Source organism: Salvelinus sp. IW2-2015, unplaced genomic scaffold, assembly GCF_002910315.2.
Source record: "Salvelinus sp. IW2-2015 unplaced genomic scaffold, ASM291031v2 Un_scaffold2864, whole genome shotgun sequence".
In the NCBI taxonomy this organism is placed as follows: domain Eukaryota; kingdom Metazoa; phylum Chordata; class Actinopteri; order Salmoniformes; family Salmonidae; genus Salvelinus; species Salvelinus sp. IW2-2015.
In genome coordinates, this window is record NW_019944164.1 from 17,991 (window position 1) to 37,715 (window position 19,725).

General features: G+C 47.7%; 1 protein-coding gene across 1 annotated transcript in view; it reads left to right on the forward strand.

The window, feature by feature from the left end:
* Window positions 1–1,419: 1,419 nt before the first annotated feature.
* The window catches only part of LOC112074882 (upstream-binding protein 1), a 30,382-nt gene continuing 12,076 nt past the window's right edge, over window positions 1,420–19,725 (forward strand). Inside the window, exons 1-3 of the mRNA XM_024141966.2 lie at window positions 1,420–1,716; window positions 4,634–4,850; window positions 7,336–7,493. Coding sequence (XP_023997734.2) covers window positions 4,735–4,850; window positions 7,336–7,493 — 274 coding nt within the window. The 5' untranslated portion in view covers window positions 1,420–1,716; window positions 4,634–4,734. The remainder of the gene's footprint in view (window positions 1,717–4,633; window positions 4,851–7,335; window positions 7,494–19,725) is intronic.

Sequence of the window (19,725 nt, forward strand, 5' to 3'; positions counted from 1 at the left end):
TGATGTTGGGCGTTTAGGCCTGGCTCGCAGTCGGTGTTCCAAATCATCCCAAAGGTGTTCGATGGGGTTGATGTCAGGGCTCTGTGCAGGCCAGTGAAGTTCATTCCACACTGATCTCGACAAAGCATTTCTGTATGGACCTCAGTTTGTGCACAGGGGCATTGTCATGCGGAATTAGGAAAGGGCCTTCTCCAAACTTGCCACAAAGTTGGAAGCACAGAATCATCTAGAATGTCATTGTATGTTGTAGTGTTAAGATTTCCCTTCACAGGAACTAAGGGGCCCGAACCATGAAAAACAGCCCCAGGCTATTATTCCTCCTCCACCAAACTTTACAGTAGGCACTACGCATTCGGCCCCGTTGTTGCTCCTAGACTGTTCCACTTCACAATAACAGCACTTATAGTTGACGAGGCAGCTTTAGCAGGGAATAAGTTTGACGAACTGGAGATTGCATGGCTGTGTGCTYGAATTTTATACACCTGTCAGCAACGGGTGTGGCTGAACTAGCCGAATCTACTAATTTGAAGGGGTGTCCATATACTTTGGTATATAGTGTATATCCATTGTTTTTGTCAGAATTGCTCAAGTTCATTAGGTTTGTTTGGGAATCATTGATGGACAGCAATATCCAAACCTTGTCTCCTATTTTATTATTTTAGCAGATTAAAGTCAGGAGTGAGACTAGACCACACAGGAACTCAACACCTCTTGGAAAGCCATTCAGGTCAACCCAGTAATGTGTGTTGTTTCTTGGATCCTTTCACATTTCCTCTCAAACTTCATGGAATTCTCTTGTCTATTTTGATTCAGTCCGATTATCAAATGTGTGAGGCATGGGATATTGTAATGACACAATGTTGGTGGCCAAAGTAAATAGCAGTGTCCGATTCACAGGTTAATATGTAACATGATCAACTCAAAAAAGGTACGGGTTGGGTAGTTCTGCTATTGCAGGACTGAAGATTTATGACTGTAATTTGTGTCCTCTATAAAWGCAAACGGAACTCTGGTAGCTTGACATCCAGACACAGAAGGGTTGGTGCAAGTGGCCTAAAGAGCATCTGTGTCCCTGTCCTAAATCACATGCACATTACAATCATTCCCACTAAATACATCCAACTTCACATCTGGCTGTTGGCCTTTGGTCCAACACACATCTACCCCCTCCCCCCTCTATTTTCTACAGTAGGAACACACTGTTCTCTGGAAGCAGAGGGGTACCCGCCTGTGAGCCTGCTAGTCTGTATCAGAGTATTTTTAACAGATTTTTGTTGTCTCGTTTGAATTATGCATTTGTGTATTGTGAATATGTCTCTGTATGTGATGGGGTGAGTGAACATGATATGAACTGGTCACATCGGCGTTATAACGTAGAAGGGTTTGGCAAAAGCTCTGACGGAGCCCATTGGCTGAGCTGGGTGCGCTTGGCAACAGAACGGCTTTCTGATTGGCCCCGCGACATCTCCCCCTGCGACTGGCGACAGTCCGCAAGGTTTTGAGAGGGCTCTGTCTGATGAGAAGCCATGTTCGTGCTGCCTGCATATGTGTCAACCGCTACTGTTCTGATCGTTAAAGAGTCTTATTTAACCGACCGGGAACTGTAGCCCTGGTCACACGAGTCCGCGATGAAAAAAGGAGAGAGGTTTCGGAGGGCACAGGAAGCGCTGGCTGCGAGCTTCTCATAGGAGGATTCCAAACATCCGTGAATCAAATGCAAGTGAAGTTTTATAATGCTACTAGACTGCTAATGCTAGCTCACTAGTTCAGACGGACATGGCGTGTGAATGTGGTGTGTGGACTCAACAACATCCTCCCTGCATTTACGTAATGTTGCTTAGCTAGGTAGCTATGGCATGCGACGATGTGCCATGTCGCCAGCAAAATTTACTTTTGAGGACAGAAAGTGAGCTAACTCGCGCTAGTTAGCTAGGGGAAATACAATTTTCACGCAACTGAGATACATTTAGTGACCTTTCTCGTATCAGATTAGGAGTAGCCAGCAGATCCGACCCGCTTGAWTACAGCTGCACTAGGGTCAGACAGCCTTCCCATGTAGATTAAAAGACACAGCGAGATATGGCTCCGAAAACGTACCTCAATCCAGGGAATGACAAATGTGTTGTATTACGAATTGTCCCATTATCCCAACTCTTACGCCGAGAAGATTGAACAACTGCTAGTTTTCCGGAAAACTGTCCTTTTGGTTCTCATGTTAGATAGCAGAAGCCATTTTTGAATGTAAGTCAGCCAATCAGCTCCTTTGTTGTTCAATACAGCAGTTTACTTAAAGCTGCAATATAACTTTTTGGGCGAACTAATTAAATTCACATAGAAATGTGAGTAATAGGCGCGTCGCAGTGCTTGAGGCGTYACTACAGACTCAGGATCGATCCCAGACTGTGTCACAACCAACCGGGAGTCACATAGGGCGGCACACAATTGGCCCAGTGTCTTCCGTGCTAGTAGAGGGTTTGGCTCATCACGGTCTAGCGACTCCTTGTGGCGGGCCAGGCACCAGCAGGCTGACTTCGGTAGGTGGAAACTGTGTTACCTCCGTCACATTGCGGTGGCTTCCGGCTTAAGCGGGCGGGTTTGGCAGGTCATGTTTTGTAGGACACATGACTCGMCTTTCGCCTCTCCCGAGCCCCTTTGGGGAGTTGCAGCGATTAGACAAGATCGTAATTGGATGGGGAGAAAAGGGGGGGGGTTATAGATCTTGTCATTCTCATTGAAAGCAGCGGTAGATCTGTTCTWTGTGCACATTCTATGCTTCCCATGCTTAAGTTTAGTTTTTGCGTCTTGTACTTTTAAGTTTTGTATACCAGCTTCAAACAGCTGAAAATACAATATTATTGGTTATGGAAAATATACAGGCGGACAGTTTATTAGGTACACCCATCTGATAAAGATTAAATAAAAATCTAGTACCCAGAAAAGACTGAATTCTTCGTTGCATGGACATGTTGCTTAATTGGTATCAAGGGACATAACTTGTGCCAGGAAAACATCCCCCACACCATTACACCACTGCCACCAGCCTGTACCGTTGACAACAGGCAGGATGGACTCATGCTGCTTATGCCAAATCCTGACTCTGCCATCAGCATGCCTCAACAGGAACTGGGATTTGTCGGACCAGGCGATGTTTTTCCACTTTTCAATTGTCTCCTGTTGATGATGGCGCGCCCACTGGAGCCGCTTCTTCTTGTTTTTATCTGATAGGAGTGGAACCCAGTGTGGTCATCTGCTGCAAATAGCCCATCCGTGACAAGAACGGACGACGTGTTGCGTTCCAAGATGCTGTTCTGCACAGCACTGGTGTATTGTGCCGTTATTTGCCTSTTTGTGGCCCTCCTGTTAGCTTGCACGATTCTTGACGTTCTCCTTCGACCTCTCAGTAACGAGCTGTTTTGACTCACATGACTACCGCTGACTGGATGTTTTGTGTTTGTCGCACCGTCCTCTGTAAACCCTCGACTCTGTCGTGTTTGAAAAGCCCAGGAGGCCGGGCCATTTCTGAGATACTTGAACCGGTCTGCCTTGCATCGACAATCCATACCATGCTCAGAATCTCTTCGGTCACTAGTTTTGCCCAATCTAACGTTAAATCGAGCAGTAACTGAATGCCTCAATGCCTGTCTGCCTGCTTTATATAGCAAGCCACGGCCACGTGACTCACTGTGTGTAGGAGCGAACCATTTTGATTTACCTAGTAAACTGGCCACTGACTGTATTTCAGAGGGTAAAGATGGTACAATGAYTCTCGATACAATGACTGCTTGTTTTGTCTCACAAACTGAAATTCAGTGAACTAGTACAATTTTAACAACCAGGAAATGTAGTTTTTTCTACATATTACGTTTACATGTGCATTTAGCAGACGCCAAGGGCACAGACATATTTTTCAACTAGTCGGCTTGGGGATTCAAACCAGCGACCTTTCGGTTACTTACCCAGGCTACCTGCCACTGTTTTCGGTCTAACAGTTGGGATAATGATACAATTCGAAGTACAATGCGTTTCTCGTCCCTGGATTGAAGTACGTTTTGGAGCCATATCACGTTCCTGCTCTGCCATGTCTTAATGTACACAAGAAGCCTGTCCGACCCTAGTGCAGCTGTAAGCAAGCGAGTCGGATCTGCCGGCAAGAGTCTGAGGTTAAGGTTAGGAAAAGGGGTTAGCGAAAATGCTCTCCTAACCTGCTACAKAAATCACTTTGTATCGAAATGGCGTGAAGAGTGTCCCAGTTAGCTAGGTAGCTAGTTATTAGGGATGGAGGGTTTAGCTAGCTAACATTGAGCAAAAGGTTATTTAGCACACACGTCGTGATGGTTGTGGATTCTGTTGTTAGCTTAGCCTGCTAACTGTACCTAGCTAGCTAGTCTGGTTGTTGGCTTCATATCAATCCAGATTGCTACTTTCACTTGCAGCCATATTATGGTGAGATATCGGGCTAGTGCGGCGTGCTATCAATTCGCCTTAGGTACTATAGCTAGTTAGTTGCTTTTAGCTAACTAGCTATTGTAGCTAACTAGCATCTTAGCCAACCACCAGTAGCTTACAGTTATTTAGCCAGTAGTGGCCAACGCAACAATAACTAGCTAGCTAACTTTCTCTTCATCGTCTCCAGTCCACCAGCAGTGGTTTATTAGCCTGCTAGCTGCGGTCCCGTCCCCGGAGACAAATCTGGCGGCCCTTCGGCTAGAGGCGGAGGAGAAGGAGCTGGGTACCATGGCCTGGGTGCTGAAGATGGACGATGCCACCATCGAGTCAGGGCTGGTACACGACTTTGATGCCAGTCTGTCGGGCATCGGGCAGGAGCTGGGGGCTGGCGCATACAGTATGAGGTTAGAAAGCCTGCTTGATATACAAGACMTACTCAACCAGTTATATATCAGTGTGTCTGAACAGGAGATGGAAGGTAAAAAAACTCTTCCAACTTTCTTTCTCCTGAACCCCCTGGCGGAGATGCACACAATACATACACACTGCATCCATCTGAATTACAGTCATGTGTGTGGTATCCCATCCCCTCTGTGTGGTGTTGTCAGTCTGTGTTGTTCTTTGTTTTGGAGTGTGTAGGGATGGAGGGGGGGGGTGTCACAGCAGGTTGCCACGGAGGACAGAGGGCTTTAATAGCCTACCAGACACATAAAGGGTGCATCAGCAGAATGCATGGTACATAAACCCTGTAAGCACAGCCCAGGGACGGAGTGGGGATAAGCTCTCCCCCCACCCCCCCGTCTCTGGGACATTGCTATAAGGCATCCAGCTTAACCTAATTCTCCTAATCTGCTATGAAAAGTCAAACCTGCTGTTAATGTGACAAAGGCTGGATCTCTTCTAGCCATAACTGTCTCTCTGGGTGGCACTTCTCGGAGTGATGACATCTTGTGGTGGAACTGTGGGGGTTGCTATGGCAGCAATCAGCTGGGATGCTCAGGGGGGTTTGTAGCTGTACCAGTCAGATGCTCCACTGTGGAACAGTCAGGAACAAACACATCTCTTATTTCAGTGTGACACCACCCTCACTGTCACCGCAACAGCTCCCTAAGTGTAAGAGTGTGTGTGTGTGTGTGTGTGTGTGTGTGTGTGTGTGTGTCTTTCCCACAGATGTTTGTGTCAGGGATGTTGTGTTTCTGTGGGATAAGAGTTCCCAGCACTGTCAGCTGTCTTATCAGGATCCTGTGTAAGTGTCTCCCATGTCTAGAGAGCAGCTGTGGGACTCCGTAAGAACAGAATGTCTCCGTTAGCCAGTGGAGCTGGCTCCTCGTGTGTCAGGAAAGCAAGGGTGTATTCATTACGCCGATTCTGTTGCAAAACGTTTAGTCTGTTACAAAAACACTTCTTTTTTTTTCACAGGAAACCGTTTACTACCAAACGCTCTTGGTCCCGACGTCAAAGCTGTTGGGTTCCTGAAAGTTTAATTTGAATTGTGTCGTTTCCACGTGTTGCCATTCCAATAATCTGAATGGTCACAAGCTGCATGTCTATAAATGATTGATTCTTCCGTTCTCTAAAGGGGAACAAAGTCCCCGGGGTTCCTTCCAACTTCTTCCAGACTCTTTAAAAATAAAAATAATAATTAAGAGAGACACGACTGAAGTACAACCTTCCATTTAAGAACAAAATGGAACTCAACAGCATTTGGAGTAAAAAAATTATTTTGCAATCGACTGTTTTGCAACAGAATCTGAGTTATGAATACACCCCGCTGAAGTTTCTTTGGTAGCAGTGCAGAGTGGGGCAGTGGCCCTGTGAAACTGGTATGCAGGGGCCATCAGGGCTGGGTGGGGCAGTGGCCCTGTGACTGGTATGCAGGGGCCATCAGGGCTGGGTGGGGCAGTGGCCCTGTGACTGGCATGCAGGGGCCATCAGGGCTGGGTGGGGCAGTGGCCCTGTGACTGGCATGCAGGGGCCATCAGGGCTGGGTGGGGCAGTGGCCCTGTGACTGGCATGCAGGGGCCATCAGGGCTGGGTGGGGCAGGGTCCATCAGGGCTGGGTGGGACAGGGGACATCAGGGCTGGGTGGGACAGGGCCATCAGGGCTGGGTGGGACAGGGGCCATCAGGGCTGGGTGGGACGGGGCCATCAGGGCTGGGTGGGACAGGGGCCATCAGGGCTGGGTGGGACAGGGGCCATCAGGGCTGGGTGGGACAGGGGCCAATCAGGGCTGGGTGGGGACAGGGTCCATCAGGGCTGGGTGGGACAGGGGCCCATCAGGGACTGGGTGGGACAGGGGCCATCAGGGCTGGGTGGGACGGCCATCAGGGCTGGGTGGGACAGGGGGAATATAGCCCTCTGTCTGAAGCAGCTGTCTTAATAAGACGGGTCTGTTCCTATAGTTCTACAATTATTCCCTCTTTCCCTTTGTTCCACATTTACTTACCCCCTGTCATTGATCTGATTGGTGGAAGCTAGTCAAGACATGCAGGGGAACCCTGTCACCTATCAAACACAGGACTCTACAGCTTGACCTGACCTTAGAGCGTTTTATGAACTTGGTTTTCAGACTGCCGACTCTTTTCCAAGTGAACTCAATTAACCTGAACCTTTGCAGGGAGCATGACCACATTCCTTCTATTGGCATGTAGGACACACACACACACACACACACACACACACACACACACACACACACACACACACACACCTCTGCCTCAACCGCTAGTGCCAGGGTCTGTCAGGGTGAGCTGAGGACAGGCTATCTGTCTGGAGCTGCTGCCAAGTGTGTGTGTGTGTGTGTGYGTGCGTGCGTGCGTGTGTGCTATTACTGTTTCAACAGGGCCGTCTTCCTCACCCTAATGCTTTTCTCTTTGTGTCTCTGTCCAGTGACGTGCTGGCCCTGCCCATCTTTAAACAGGAAGACTCCAGTCTTCCTTCAGACAGTGAGAGCAGCGGTCTGAACCCTCCCTTCCAGTATGTTCTCTGTGCTGCCACCTCCCCTGCTGTCAAACTACACGACGAGACGCTCACCTACCTAAACCAAGGTGACTTAGTCCTGTCATGGAACACCGTCTTAACGATGCGCTATATATACACACGCACGCACGCACACACACAGTAATGCTTAGCAGCGCTTTCTCAACAGCAAGAAGGGATGTTGTATGTTTTCAAACAGCAGAGATACTCAATCACTCAGACTGCCTCCTCTTTCTCTCTCTCTCGCTGTCTCTCCCCCTCGCTGTCTCTCCCCCTCGCTGTCTCTCCCCCTCGCTGTCTCTCCCCCTCGCTGTCTCTCCCCCTCGCTCCGTGCTTTTCGCGAATTGCGCTTGCTTAAATCACCCGTTGGCGAAGTAGGCTATGATTCAATGATTAAAGTAACAGCACCGCATCGCTTATATGCAATGCAGGACAAGCTTAGAATAAACTAGTGAATAATCATTCAACCATGTCGTAGTTCTAGTGATTTATGTTTTAAGATTATTTTTATAAGCATACGTTTAATGCTTGCTAGCACCTTACCTGGCTCCTTGCATGCACTCGCATAACAGTAGTCAGCCTGCCACGCAGCTCTCCTCGTCGCGCCCTAATTATCGCGCATTCCATGTACATCGGATCGACCTCTTACAGACTACCTGAGAAAACTGCGGGAATATACAGTCTACCTGAAGCTGCAGGAATATACAGTCTACCTGACTTTCTGCCAGAATAAACCGTCTACCTGACGCTGCAGAATATACAGTCGTACCTGACGCTGCGGGACTATACAGTCTACCTGCAAGCTGCAGAAGCTATAACAGTTACCTGAAAGCTGCAGAATATACAGTCTACCATGGAAAGCTGCAGAAAAAATAAAAAAAAAAAAAAAAAAAAAAAAAAAAAAAAAAAAATAAAAAACAAAAAAAAAAATGGAAAAAAAAAAAAAAAAAAAAAAAAAAAAAAAAAGAAAAAAAAAAAAAAAAAAAAAAAAGGGGGGGAAAAAAAAAAAAAAAAAAAAAAAGGGGGGGAAATTAAAAAAAGGGAAAAAAAAAGGAAAAAAAAAAAAAAAAAAAAAAATATAACAGTCTACCTGAAGCTGCGAGAATATACAGTTCCTACCTACAGTTAACAGACCGAGCAGAGTACTATACAGTCTACTTGAGCTGGCCAAATATTACAGTCTACCTGAAGGCCTGCAGAAATTACAGTCTAACTGAAGCTGCAGAATTATACAGTTCTGACTCAGAAAACAGTTACCTGAGGCGCGAATAATACAGATCTACCTGAAGCTGCGGATATACAGGTCTACCTGACTCAGGAATACGCTTACTGCGCGGAATATACAGTCTCCGAAGCTGCAGAGATATACAGTCTCCTAGAAGCTGCAGATATTACAGTTCCTGACCTCGAATACAGCTACTCGTAATATCCAGTCTACCTGAAGCTGGCAGAAGTATACAGCTACCTACGCTGCGGGACTATCGTTACGAAGCTGCTAGGAATATACAGTCTTAAACTGAACGCTGCGGATATACAGTCTACTGACGCTGTGAATATACAGTCTACCTGAAGCTGCAGAATATCAGTTCTACCTGACGCTGCAATATACGTCTACCAGAAGCTGGCAGAAAATTATTACAGTTCTAACCAGAAGCTGAGAAATATACAGTCTACCTGAAGCTGCAGGACATATACAGTCTACTGACGCTGCTAGAATATACAAGTCTACCTGAAGCTCGCGGAATATACTACTGACGTGACTTACAGTACTGAAAGCCTGCGAAATACATCTACTGAAGTGCGAAATACACTGACCGACGCTGCGGAATATACAGTTTCTCAACGCGCTAGCTACCGGTGCGGTAATATTACAGTCTACTGACTGGATACTCGCAAACTGACGTCTGACTGATCTAGGCGGATACGTCTACCTTAACGCTGCGGAATATACAGTCTACTTGACGCTGCGGAATATACAGTCTAACCTGACGCTGCGGAATATACAGTCTACCTTGACGCTGCAGAATATTACACTGAGTATACAGTCACATTCGGAAAGTATTCAGCCACTTTACTTTTTCCACATTTGTGTTATGTTTACAGCCTTATTCTAAAATTGTTTTGTTTTTTCCTCATCAGACTACACACAATAACCCCATTAATGACAAAGCAAAAACAGGTTTTTAGACATTTTGAAAATGTATTACAAAAAAATATCGGAAAATTACATTTACATAAATATTCAGGACCCTTTACTAAGTACTTTGTTTAGAAGCCATCTTTCGGCCAGCGATTACAGCCTTCGAGTCTTTCTTGGGTATTGACGCTAACAAGCTTGGCACACCTGTTATTTGGTGAGTTTTCTCCCATTCTTTCTGCAGATCCTTTTCAAGCCTCTATCAGGCGTTGCTGCACAGCTATTTTCAGGTCTCTCCAGATATATTCGTCGAGTTTCAGTCGAGCTCTGTAGTTGGCACATTCAAGGACATTCAGATACTGTCCTAAAGCCACTCCTGCGTTGTCTTGGCTGTGTGCTTAGCGGTTCATTGTCCTGTTGGAAGCTGACCTTCGTCCCAGTCGGACCGGTTCCTGAAATTTCTTTTCCACCCCTTGTGTTATACTTGGAGGCAAGCACCTTGGCATGCCATTACAGCTGTTAATAATTTGAAATAAGATTCTACAACTGTTTGCACAACTCTCACATGCTGACCACGCCGCCCAGATGTAGCATGCAGCGAGCGTTGCCAAAATCATCTACACTACATGTTATTCATCATTTGCATCCCACTGCTCACAAGCGTCTGCGTAGCCAGGCGCATAAATATTAACTTTGTTCTATTTGTTTGCGCTTGAATGCACGTTGCAAGTTCTCCCTCTCCCATCTCCTCATTGGTTTTTGGGCATACACCACGTGGGCTGATTCTGAGAGAGATGAACTGAGGTCCACACTCCAGTTCCAGTTGGTGGTGGCAATGCACCTTAAAGTTTTGGTTGCCAACGCATATAAAGTCCAATGAAGAGAAGAAGCCTGAGGAAGAGAGATTACTAGACTTTTTTACCCTTTATCTGTGATTAATTGTCAGAGTAGGGACCTTGTGCATTTTCAAGGTAAAATAACAGCACATGTTTATTCCCAGGACAAATTTAGCCTGCAAACAGCAAGCAGCTAGCTAAAAATACCAATAAATGTTTAATCTACCCTTTATTTTAACCAGGCAAGTACAGTTTAAGAACAAAATTCTTATTTTTCAATATGGCCTGAGGAACAGTGGGTTTAAACTGCCTGTCAGGGGCAGACGACAAGATTTGTACCTATGTCAGCTTGGGATTTGATCTTGCAAACCTTTCTGGTACTAGTCCACCGCTCTCTAACACTGCCAACTGCCGCCCCGGAGCAGCGACGGTAATGCTTTTCGGCGCCTTCCCAATAATGTGGTTCAGAGTTCGTTTTGACATTTCAACCTGCGTGTCCTGATCGCGTCTGTTCGTGGGTGGACAAAATCAACATGGCAAGTCTGTCAGCAATGTTAAAGGCAACATGCACTACATCACCTAAAGTATGTGGCACCTGCTCGTTTCAACATCTCCTTTACAAAATCATGGCATTTTAATATGGGAGTTTGGGCCCGCCTTTGCACTATTAACAGCCTCCACTCTTCTTGGGAAGGCTTCTCACTTAGATTTGGAACATTGCTGTGGGACTATGCTACATTCAGCCGAGCTGTGACGGACAGGGTTAGGCGGTCGGCAGTCGGGTCCAATCCCAAAGGCGGTGGTGATGCAGCTCTGTGAGATGAGTCCCATGATTCGACAGTTCTTAGGACCCAGTGTGCCGGCAGTCTCGGACAGAAAGTTCTCCACTTGCAACAGGTTGAACCAGATCTCAGATGTTCATTGTTAGAAGATTCCTTACAGACTAAGGGCGACGAAAACAGGCTTCACCCTTTAGTGGACTAACATTGCCATGTAGTGTCTCCTCGGCATCGGACCCAGGTTTGATGTCCAGGGCTCTGTGGCAGCAGTGAGTTCATCCACAACTGATCTCGACAAAGCATTTTCTGTATGGACCTCAGTTTGTGCACAGGAGGCATTGTCATGCGGAATTAGGAAAGGGCCTTCTCCAAACTTGCCACCAAGTTGGAAGCACAGAATCATCTAAGAATGTCATTGTATGTTAGTAGTGTTAAGATTTCCCTTCACAGGAACTAAGGGCCCGAACACTGAAAAACAGCCCCAGGCTATCTATTCCTCCTCACAAACTTTACAGTAGGCACTACGCATTCGGCCCCGTTGTTGCTCCTAGACTGTTCCACTTCACAACTAACAGCACTTATAGTTGACGAGGCAGCTTTAGCAGGGAAAGTTTGACGAACTGGAGATTGCATGGCTGTGTCTTGAATTTATACACCTGTCAGCAACGGGTGTGGCTGAACTAGCCGAATCTACTAATTTTGAAGGGGTCTATACTTTGGTATATAGTGTATATCCATTGTTTTTGTCAGAATTGCTCAAGTTCATTAGGTTTGTTTGGGAATCATTGATGGACAGCAATATCCAAACCTTGTCTCCTATTTTATTATTTTGCAGATTAAAGTCAGGAGTGAGACTTAGACCACACAAGGAACTCAACACCTCTTGGAAAGCCATTCAGGTCAACCAGTAATGTGTGTTTCTCTTGGATCCTTTTCACATTTCCTCTCAAAACTTCATGGAATTCTCTTGTCTATTTTGATTTGTCCGATTATCAAATGTGTGAGGCATGGGATATTGTAATGACACAATGTTGGTGGCCAAAGTAAATAGGCAGTGTCGATTCACAGGTTAATATGTAACATGATCAACTCAAAAAGGTACGGGTTGGGTAGTTCTGCTATTGCAGGACTGAAGATTTATGACTGTAATTTGTGTCTCTATAAAAGCAAACGGAACTCTGGTAGCTTGACATCCAGACACAGAAGGGTTGGTGCAAGTGGCCTAAAGAGCATCTGTGTCCTGTCCTAAATCACATGCACATTACCATCATTCCCACTAAATACATCCAACTTAACATCTGGCTGTTGGCCTTTGGTCCAACACACATCTACCCCCTCCCCCCTCTATTTTCTACAGTAGGAACACACTGTTCTCTGGAAGCAGAGGGGTACCCGCCTGTGAGCCTGCTAGTCTGTATCAGAGTATTTTTAACAGATTTTTGTTGTCTCGTTTGATTATGCATTTGTGTATTTGTGAATATGTCTCTGTATGTGATGGGGTGAGTGAACTGATATGAACTGGTCAACATCGGCGTTATAACGTAGAAGGGTTTGGCAAAAGCTCTGACGGAGCCCATTGGCTGAGCTGGGTGCGCTTGGCAACAGAACGGCTTTCTGATTGGCCCGCGACATCTCCCCCTGCGACTGGCGACAGTCCGAAGGTTTTGAGAGGCTCTGTCTGATGAGAAGCCATGTTCGTGCTGCCTGCATATGTGTCAACCGCTACTGTTCTGATCGTTAAGAGTCTTATTTAACCGACCGGGAACTGTAGCCCTGGTCACACGAGTCCGCGATGAAAAAAGGAGAGAGGTTTTCGGGAGGGCACAGGAAGCGCTGGCTGCGAGCTTCTCATAGGAGGATTCCAAACATCGTGATCAATGCAAGTGAAGTTTTATATGCTACTAGACTGCTAATGCTAGCTCACTAGTTCAGACGGACATGGCGTGTATAGTGGTGTGTGGACTCAACAACATCCTCCTGCATTTACGTAATGTTGTTAGCTAGGTAGCTATGGCATGCGACGATGTGCCATGTCGCCAGCAAAATTTACTTTTGGGACAGAAAGTGAGCTAACTCGCGCTAGTTAGCTAGGGGAAATACAATTTTCACGCAACTGAGATAACATTTAGTGACCTTTCTCGTATCAGATTAGAGTAGCCAGCAGATCCGACCCCTTGAATACAGCTGCACTAGGTCAGACAGCCTTCCCATGTAGATTAAAAGACACAGCGAGATATGGCTCCGAAAACGTACCTCAATCCAGGGAATGACAAATGTGTTGTATTACGAATTGTCCCATTATCCCAACTCTTACGCGAGAAGATTGAACAACTGCTAGTTTTCCGGAAAACTGTCCTTTTGGTTCTCATGTTAGATAGCAGAAGCCATTTTTGAATGTAAGTCAGCCAATCAGCTCCTTTGTTGTTCAATACAAGCAGTTTACTTAAAGCTGCATATAACTTTTTGGGCGAACTAATTAAATTCACATAGAAATGTGAGTAAATAGGCGCGTCGCAGTGCTTGAGGCGTTACTACAGACTCAGGATCGATCCAGACTGTGTCACAACCAACCGGGAGTCACATAGGGCGGCACACAATTGGCCAGTGTCTTCCGTGCTAGTAGAGGGTTTGGCTCATCCACGGTCTAGCGACTCTTGTGGCGGGCCAGGCACCAGCAGGCTGACTTCGGTAGGTGGAAACTGTGTTACCTCCGTCACATTGCGGTGGCTTCCGGCTTAAGCGGGCGGGTTTGGCAGGTCATGTTTTGTAGGACACATGACTCGACTTTCGCCTCTCCCAGCCCCTTTGGGGAGTTGCAGCGATTAGACAAGATCGTAATTGGATGGAGAAAAGGGGGGGGTTATAGTCTTGTCATTCTCATTGAAAGCACGGTAGATCTGTTCTTTGTGCACATTCTATGCTTCCCATGCTTAAGTTTAGTTTTTCGTCTTGTACTTTTAAGTTTTGTATACCAGCTTCAAACAGCTGAAAATACAATATTATTGGTTATGGAAAATTACAGGCGGACAGTTTATTAGGTACACCCATCTGATAAAGATTAAATAAAAATCTAGTACCAGAAAAGACTGAATTCTTCGTTGCATGGACATGTTGCTTAATTGGTATCAAGGGACACTAACTTGTGCCAGGAAAACATCCCCACACCATTACACCACTGCCACCAGCCTGTACCGTTGACAACAGGCAGGATGGACTCATGCTGCTTATGCCAAATCCTGACTCTGCCATCAGCATGCCTCAACAGAACTGGGATTTGTCGGACCAGGCGATGTTTTTCCACTTTTCAATTGTCTCCTGTTGATGATGGCGCGCCCACTGGAGCCGCTTCTTCTTGTTTTTATCTGATAGAGAGTGGACCCAGTGTGGTCATCTGCTGCAAATAGCCCATCCGTGACAAGAACGGACGACGTGTTGCGTTCCAAGATGCTGTTCTGCACAGCACTGGTGTATTGTGCCGTTATTTGCCTGTTTGTGGCCCTCCTGTTAGCTTGCACGATTCTTGACGTTCTCCTTCGACCTCTCAGTAACGAGCTGTTTTGACTCACATGACTACCGCTGACTGGATGTTTTGTGTTTTGTCGCACCGTCCTCTGTAACCCTCGACTCTGTCGTGTTTGAAAAGCCCAGGAGGCCGGGCCATTTCTGAGATACTTGAACCGGTCTGCCTTGCATCGACATCCATACCATGCTCAGAATCTCTTGTCACTAGTTTTGCCCAATCTAACGTTAAATCGAGCAGTAACTGAATGCCTCAATGCCTGTCTGCCTGCTTTATTAGCAAGCCACGGCCACGTGACTCACTGTGTGTAGGAGCGAAACCATTTTGATTTACCTAGTAAACTGGCCACTGACTGATTTCAGAGGGTAAAGATGGTACAATGATCTCGATACAATGACTGCTTGTTTTGTCTCACAAACTGAAATTCAGTGAACTAGTACAATTTTAACAACCAGGAAATGTAGTTTTTTCTACATATTACGTTTACATGTGCATTTAGCAGACGCCAAGGGCACAGACATATTTTCAACTAGTCGGCTTGGGGATTCAAACCAGCGACCCTTTCGGTTACTTACCCAGGCTACCTGCCACTGTTTCGGTCTAACAGTTGGGATAATGATACAATTCGAAGTACAATGCGTTTCTTCGTCCCTGGATTGAAGTCGTTTTGGAGCCATATCACGTCCTGCTCTGCCATGTCTTAATGTACACAAGAAGCCTGTCCGACCCTAGTGCAGCTGTAAGCAAGCGAGTCGGATCTGCCGGCAAGAGTCTGAGGTTAAGGTTAGGAAAGGGGTTAGCGAAAATGCTCTCCTAACCTGCTACAGAAATCACTTTGTATCGAAATGGCGTGAAGAGTGTCCCAGTTAGCTAGGTAGCTAGTTATTAGGGATGGAGGGTTTAGCTAGCTAACATTGAGCAAAAGGTTATTTAGCACACACGTCGTGATGGTTGTGGATTCTGTTGTTAGCTTAGCCTGCTAACTGTACTAGCTAGCTAGTCTGGTTTGTTGGCTTCATATCAATCCAGATTGCTACTTTTCACTTGCAGCCATATTATGGTGAGATATCGGGCTAGTGCGGCGTGCTATCAATTCGCCTTAGGTACTATAGCTAGTTAGTTGCTTTTAGCTAACTAGCTATTGTAGCTAATAGCATCTTAGCCAACCACCAGTAGCTTACAGTTATTTAGCCAGTAGTGGCCAACGCAACAATAACTAGCTAGCTAACTTTCTCTTCATCGTTCCCAGTCCACCAGCAGTGGTTTATTAGCCTGCTAGCTGCGGTCCCGTCCCCGGAGACAAATCTGGCGGCCCTTCGGCTAGAGGCGGAGGAGAAGGAGCTGGGTACCATGGCCTGGGTGCTGAAGATGGACGATGCCACCATCGAGTCAGGGCTGGTACACGACTTTGATGCCAGTCTGTCGGGCATCGGCAGGAGCTGGGGGCTGGCGCATACAGTATGAGGTTAGAAAGCCTGCTTGATATACAAGACCTACTCACCAGTTATATATCAGTGTGTCTGAACAAGGAGATGGAAGGTAAAAAAACTCTTCCAACTTTCTTTCTCCTGAACCCCTGGCGGAGATGCACACAATACATACACACTGCATCCATCTGAATTACAGTCATGTGTGTGGTATCCATCCCCTCTGTGTGGTGTTGTCAGTCTGTGTTTCTTTGTTTTGGAGTGTGTAGGGATGGAGGGGGGGGGTGTCACAGCAGGTTGCCACGGAGGACAGAGGGCTTTATAGCCTACCAGACACATAAGGGTGCATCAGCAGAATGCATGGTACATACCTGTAAGCACAGCCCAGGGACGGAGTGGGGATAAGCTCTCCCCCCCCCCCCGTCTCTGGACATTGCTATAAGGCATCCAGCTTAACCTAATTCTCCTAATCTGCTATGAAAAGTCAAACCTGCTGTTATGTGACAAAGGCTGGATTCTTCTAGCCATAACTGTCTCTCTGGGTGGCACTTCTCGGAGTGATGACATCTTGTGGTGGAACATGTGGGGGTTGCTATGGCAGCAATCAGCTGGGATGCTCAGGGGGGTTTGTAGCTGTACCAGTCAGATGCTCCACTGTGGAACAGTCAGGACAAAACACATCTCTTATTTCAGTGTGACACCACCCTCACTGTCACCGCAACAGCTCCCTAAGTGTAAGAGTGTGTGTGTGTGTGTGTGTGTGTGTGTGTGTGTGTGTTTCTTTCCCACAGATGTTTGTGTCAGATGTTGTGTTTCTGTGGGATAAGAGTTCCAGCACTGTCAGCTGTCTTATCAGGATCTGTGTAAGTGTCTCCCATGTCTAGAGAGCAGCTGTGGGACTCCGTAAGAACAGAATGTCTCCGTTAGCCAGTGGAGCTGGCTCCTCGTGTGTCAGGAAAGCAAGGGTGTATTCATTACGCCGATTCTGTTGCAAAACGTTTAGTCTGTTACAAAAACACTTCTTTTTTTTTCACAGGAAACCGTTTACTACCAAACGCTCTTGGTCCGACGTCAAAGCTGTTGGGTTCCTGAAAGTTTAATTTGAATTGTGTCGTTTCCACGTGTTGCCATTCCAATAATCTGAATGGTCACAAGCTGCATGTCTATAAATGATTGATTCTTCCGTTCTTCTAAAGGGGAACAAGTCCCGGGGTTCCTTCCAACTTCTTCCAGACTCTTTAAAAATAAAATAATAATTAAGAGAGACACGACTGAAGTACAACCTTCCATTTAGAAACAAAATGGAACTCAACAGCATTTGGAGTAAAAATGTATTTTGCAATCGACTGTTTTGCAACAGAATCTGAGTTATGAATACACCCCGCTGAAGTTTCTTTTGGTAGCAGTGCAGAGTGGGGCAGTGGCCCTGTGACTGGTATGCAGGGGCCATCAGGGCTGGGTGGGGCAGTGGCCCTGTGACTGGTATGCAGGGGCCATCAGGGCTGGGTGGGGCAGTGGCCCTGTGACTGGCATGCAGGGGCCATCAGGGCTGGGTGGGGCAGTGGCCTGTGACTGGCATGCAGGGGCCATCAGGGCTGGGTGGGAGCATGGCCCTGTGACTGGCATGCAGGGGCCATCAGGGCTGGGTGGGGCAGGGTCCATCAGGGCTGGGGGGACAGGGGACATCAGGGCTGGGTGGGACCGGGGCCATCAGGGCTGGGTGGGACAGGGGCCATCAGGGCTGGGTGGGACAGGGGCCACTCAGGGCTGGGTGGGACAGGGGCCATCAGGGCTGGGTGGGACAGGGGCCATCAGGGCTGGGTGGGACAGGGGCATCAGGGCTGGGTGGGACAGGGTCCATCAGGGGTGGGTGGGACAGGGGGAATATAGCCCTCTGTCTGAAGCAGCTGTCTTAATAAGACGGGTCTGTTCCTATAGTTCTACAATTATTCCCTCTTTCCCTTTGTTCCACATTTACTTACCCCTGTCATTGATCTGATTGGTGGAAGCAGTCAAGACATGCAGGGGACCCTGTCACCTATCAAACACAGGACTCTACAGCTTGACCTGACCTTAGAGCGTTTTATGAACTTGGTTTTCAGACTGCCGACTCTTTTCCAAGTGAACTCAATTAACCTGAACTTTGCAGGGAGCATGACCACATTCCTTCTATTGGCATGTAGGACACACACACCACACACACACACACACACACACACCACACACACCTCTGCCTCAACCGCTAGTGCCAGGGTCTGTCAGGGTGAGCTGAGGACAGGCTATCTGTCTGGGCTGCTGCCAAGTGTTGTGTGTGTGTGTTGTGCGTGCGTGCGTGCGTGTGTGCTATTACTGTTTCAACAGGGCCGTCTTCCTCACCCTAATGCTTTTCTCTTTGTGTCTCTGTCCAGTGACGTGCTGGCCCTGCCCATCTTTAAACAGGAAGACTCCAGTCTTCCTTCAGACAGTGAGAGCAGCGGTCTGAACCTCCCTTCCAGTATGTTCTCTGTGCTGCCACCTCCCCTGCTGTCAAACTAACCGACGAGACGCTCACCTACCTAAACCAAGGTGACTTAGTCCTGTCATGGAACACCGTCTTAACGATGCGCTATATATACCACGCACGCACGCACACACACAGTAATGTTAGCAGCGCTTTCTCAACAGCAAGAAGGGATGTTTGTATGTTTTCAAACAGCAGAGATACTCAATCACTCAGACTGCCTCCTCTTTTCTCGTCTTCTCGCTGTCTCTCCCCTCGCTGTCTCTCCCCCTCGCTGTCTCTCCCCCTCGCTGTCTCTCCCCTCGCTGTCTTCCCCTCGCTGCTCTTCCCTCGCTGTCTCTCTCCCTCGCTGTTCTCTCCCTCGCTGTCTCTCTCCCTCGTTTCTCTCTCCCTCGCTGTCTCTCTCCCTCGCTGTCTCTCTCCTCGCTGTCTCTCCCCTCCGTCTCCCCTCGCTGTCTCTCCCCTCGCTGTCTCTTCCTCGCTGTCTCTCTCCCTCGCTGTCTCTCTCCCTCGCTGTTCTCTCCTCGCTGTCTCTCTCCCTCGCTGTCTCTCTCCCTCGCTGTGTCTCTCTCCCTCGCTGTCTCTCTCCTCGCTGTCTCTCCCTCGCTGTCTCTCTCCCCGCTGTCTCTCTCCCTCGCTGTCTCTTCTCCTCGCTGTCTCTCTCCTCGCTGTCTCTTCCCTCGCTGTCTCTCTTCCTCGCTGTCTCTCTCCTCGCTGTCTCTCTCCCTCGCTGTCTCTCTCCCTGGCCTTCCCTCGCTGTCTCTCTCCTCGCTGTCTCTCTCCCTCGCTGTTCTCTCTCCCTCGCTGTCTCTCTCCCGTCGCTGTCTCTCCCTCGCTGTCTCTCTTCCCACGCTGTCTCCTTCCCGCTGTCTCCCCCCCCTCGCTGTCTCTCTCCCTCGCTGTCTTCTCTCGCTGTCTCTCTCCTCGCTGTCTCCTTCTCCCTCGATGTCTCTCCCCCCTCGCTTCTTCTCCGCTGTCTCTCTCCCTCGCTGGTCTCCTCCCTTCGCTGTCTCTCTCCCTCGACTGTCTCTTCCCTCGCTGTCTCTCTCCCTCGCTGTCTCTCTCCTCGCTGTCTTCTCCCTCAGTGTTCTCTCCCCCTCG